Source organism: Protobothrops mucrosquamatus, unplaced genomic scaffold (genome assembly GCF_001527695.2).
Source record: "Protobothrops mucrosquamatus isolate PMUCROS unplaced genomic scaffold, P.Mucros_1.0 scaffold719, whole genome shotgun sequence".
In the NCBI taxonomy this organism is placed as follows: domain Eukaryota; kingdom Metazoa; phylum Chordata; class Lepidosauria; order Squamata; family Viperidae; genus Protobothrops; species Protobothrops mucrosquamatus.
Window position 1 is genome coordinate 294,052 of NW_015386999.1, and position 3,946 is coordinate 297,997.

The 3,946-nt window shown below is 38.5% G+C and overlaps 1 protein-coding gene across 1 annotated transcript in view; it reads left to right on the plus strand.

The window, feature by feature from the left end:
- The window catches only part of LOC107289556 (seizure protein 6 homolog), a 51,438-nt gene extending 48,856 nt beyond the window's left edge, over positions 1–2,582 (plus strand). Inside the window, exons 16-17 of the mRNA XM_029284568.1 lie at positions 1,312–1,504; positions 2,553–2,582. Of these exons, the coding sequence (XP_029140401.1) occupies positions 1,312–1,504; positions 2,553–2,582 (223 nt within the window). The remainder of the gene's footprint in view (positions 1–1,311; positions 1,505–2,552) is intronic.
- Positions 2,583–3,946: the final 1,364 nt, after the last annotated feature.

Here is a 3,946-nt window from a genome sequence, read left to right on the forward strand (position 1 = left end):
TTTTATTTTATTTTATTTTATTTTATTTTATTTTATTTTATTTTATTTTATTTTATTTTATTATTTTATTTTATTTTATTATTTTATATCTCTATTATTTAACCCATCTCCCCTACAATGTGACTCTGGAAGACAGAGATGTTGCTTAATTGCAAATAGAGTCAAATTGGAATTTAATCCCATTTGGAAGTTTTTGACCTGAAAACCCTACACACAGTTCAAATTCTCAGGTGCAAGGAGACAGTTATAATAATTTGTCTTCTTAGTGATGTTGGAAATGCATTTTGCACAGAAAGGTAGCTTTTTCGTTATAATTTTATTCAGGCTTTCCAAGATTAAACTGTAGCATAAAAATGTGTTCCAGTCATGAACTTGAGTTACTTTGTTTGAAATGAATACCTCACTGCTTTTAATTAAAACAACTTGGGTGCAAATAATGCCTTCCCAACATACATTTAAAAGAGAGGAGAATGACTCAATACTGCAATTGTATAATCAATTCAAAACCAAGATCATTGGTATATCAAGTTATAATAAAAGCTCCCCATATATGGCCAGAAGGAGCTTTGATCCTGCAAATTGGCAAGTTTAAGTTTTACCACTTTCTAGAACAGGGGTCCCCAACCCCCGGGCTGCAGCCCACTGCTGGATCTTGAGTCATTCGGAACCAGGCCGTGGGACTCTCCCCCCCCCCCAAACAAACACTGGTCCACAAAGCCAAAAAGGTTGGGGAACTCTGTTCTAGAAAGTATTAACCACTGTCCATACCTGCCATTAAGCGTAGCTAGAGTAACCTACTGAATGTTTATCAGTTGTTTCTTTGAATGGCCCTGGTCTCAGGTATAAAATGAAGTCAACATATGAACAAAAATGCGATTGACGATTAATTTTGTTGTGATAGATATGGCTAGTACTTACTAAACATGTAAAGCAAAATGTTGACGCTGTAATTGTATTTTGTACTTTAATGCAACCCAAAAAAGTTGGAAGTCACTTTTTTCCCCTTTTACCTTGCATTCCTTTCTTTTCTTTACCTTCCTCCATTCCCTCATTATCTTTGCTTCTCTTTGTATTTTATATTATAATAAACTTGAATAAACATTTTTTTAAAAATTAAAATGTGATTGAAATGTTAGATGGGCACAGAACGTAGGAAGCTGCTTGATAGCTAATCAGACACAATTGGTTGATCTAATTCTTTCAGAGAAGGTCTTTGCATCTGAAGATGCTGATGACCAAATCTGAGCCATCCAAATGTAAAGTATATAATCTCCTCCACTGGATTACTTCTGTAACAGACAGTACGTGGAGTAATGCCATTAAAATGGATCTGATTTTCCAAACTGGTAGGCTGATTATTTCAATCCACTCTCTTCTTCTTCTTCTTTTACTTTCCTGCAGATTCCAAGGAAAAACTCTCTTTGGCATCTCCTTTTCCAGCTCTCACAGCTACAGCCCTATCACTGTGGAATCTGATTTCAACAACCCTCTCTACGAGGCTGGGGTGAGCTGCATACGCTCAGCCAAGCCATTGTTCTAGAGTACCAATTTTTTAAAAGAGGGTTGACTTATTTCAGTTCCTCATTTCCTCCTCTCTCACTGCTGTTTTCAACCTATTGCAATCCTACTGCAATTCTGTACAGATTTTCCCCAGATTTTGGGCTGTAAAATTAAGGTCAGCCACTATATATTGGAAGGGATATAGCCTCTCCCACCCATACTGCCATCAAGTGGTCATCTGGCATTTCACAAACTAGATGAGTTCATTACAGATTTTCTGCTGTTTCTCCCAACAAGAGACCACATTTCAGCTGGTTTGGGGGAAGGTGTACAATTTTGCCCATTTCAACACCGTTCTGAGTACAAGTAGTCCTCGACTTACAACAGTTCATTTAGTAACCGTTCAAAGTTACAACGGCACTGAAAAATGTGACTTATGACCAGTTTTCACACTTACGACCTTTGGCGCATCCCTATGATCATGTGATCAAAATTCAGATTTTTGGCAACTGACTCAAATTTATGATGTTGACTGAATCTCAAGGTCACGTGATCCCCTTTTGCAATCCGACAAGCAAAGTCAATGGGGAAGCCAGATTCACTTCACAACTGGGTTACTAACTTATCAACTGCAGTGATTCACTTAGCGACTGTGGCAAGAAAAGTCATAAAATGGGGCAAAATTCACTTAACAAATGTCTCAACAACAGAAATTTTGGGCTCAGTTGTGGTCATAAGTGGAGGACTACCTGTACTCCCTCCAGTAGCTCCACATGCTGCCAGCTGTGGTCAACAAAGGCCCCCTTTAGAGTTGGGAGGAAAGGAGACCACGTTAAGATGAATTCTGTTTATTTACTTAACCATGATTTACTGAATTTATCCTCTTTGGTGGGTTGGCACATGGGACCATAAACAGACCAACCGTGCCACAGTGCATGAAGATGATCTTCTGATGTTTGGGTAATTCAAAGTCAGCTAGGTGAAAGAAAAGAGCTGGCGAGGTTCTGTCCCTGGAATAAAGTGGGTTCCCCCCTCCTCTTTCTGCTTAACAGGACACCAGAGAATATGAAGTTTCCATTTAGAAGACGTTACGAGATCTGCCATTCTTCTCCCAAACCCAGCAAGGTCTGAGGAGCAGCGACTGAGAATGATTCATGATTTGGAGGGAATAGTGGAAGGTGGTTTTGGGGAGGGGGCTAAGGGAAAATGGAGGGGAGAGAAGGAGTTTATCCTTTCTACCCAACAAATTCAGCTTTATCTCTTCTTCTCCATGTTGCTGCCTGACTGTCCACTCTCAGCTTTGGACCACTCCCTTATCCCGTGTAAATACCCTCTTCAATGTGCCAAATGTGTTTCTCTCTCTCTCTCTCTCACACACACACACACACACTCACAGAGTTATTATTATTCTGCTTTATCTGTTCATTTTATTTCTCTATTTATTTATTACGTTATACTTTTCCTCTTCCTTTATTTTAATGATCATTTCCCAAGTGGTTGAAAAAGGAGGAGAGGGTTCATCCCTTCTTCCATATGTTATCCCTCACTCTGTTTTTAAGGAAGTGGGCCTGAGTTCTAAAAGGTGCTGCCATTGAAAAAAAAAGTATCTCTGTAAACAAGGTTGTACAGTAGGATCACTAAACCCCAATACATGTGGCTTACCAGTAGGAGATATATTTAATCCTAAAATCAGTGGCAAATGGATGAGGGCAACAGAAAAAGCCAAATACTGAGATATTGATCCCTAATTCTTAACGTGGAAGCAAGTCTCATGTTGTTCAGGATAATTTACTTTCATAAAATTGGGAATACATTAGATAAACATGGAAATATAAGCAGGGTCATAGAATCATTGACTTTAGCTGTTCAGATTATACACCATTGGAGTTTTGCAAATTCTGGGTGCTGCAACATGCCCAATCAGAAAGGAACCAGGCTTCAATTTTAATGGATTTGTGGGATATAATAGACACATTGGATGTAATAGAGACACTTTCTCCTCTATATTACAGAACACCAATACCTCCAGGAATAGATTGTCAGGTGTTATGGGGGCTGTTGAAATAACCTACAATGACAAAATAATGTAATTGTTTTACCAGATTTAGCTGTATTTTCCTTTCTCGTACCATTAATTTCTTTGGCTTACTGCTTCTTACTCCTGTTCTATGCTTTGCCTAATGTTACTTACCCCCCAAATGGAACAGTGTGATGGGCATATATGTATGTATGTATATATGTTTGTAGAACCCCAGGACTAGGGTTGACACCCAGATAAGCACACACAGGGGTGCTGCCTATTAAGGGCTTTCTACTTATATTTTAGTTGTTCTTCCTCTAATTTTCTAATATTTATCCCACCTCTCTGACAGCAAAAATAATAATAATAATAATAGTAAAATAAAACCAACATAACGCAGGTCTTGAAAAGAGAGGCTTGGTAGAA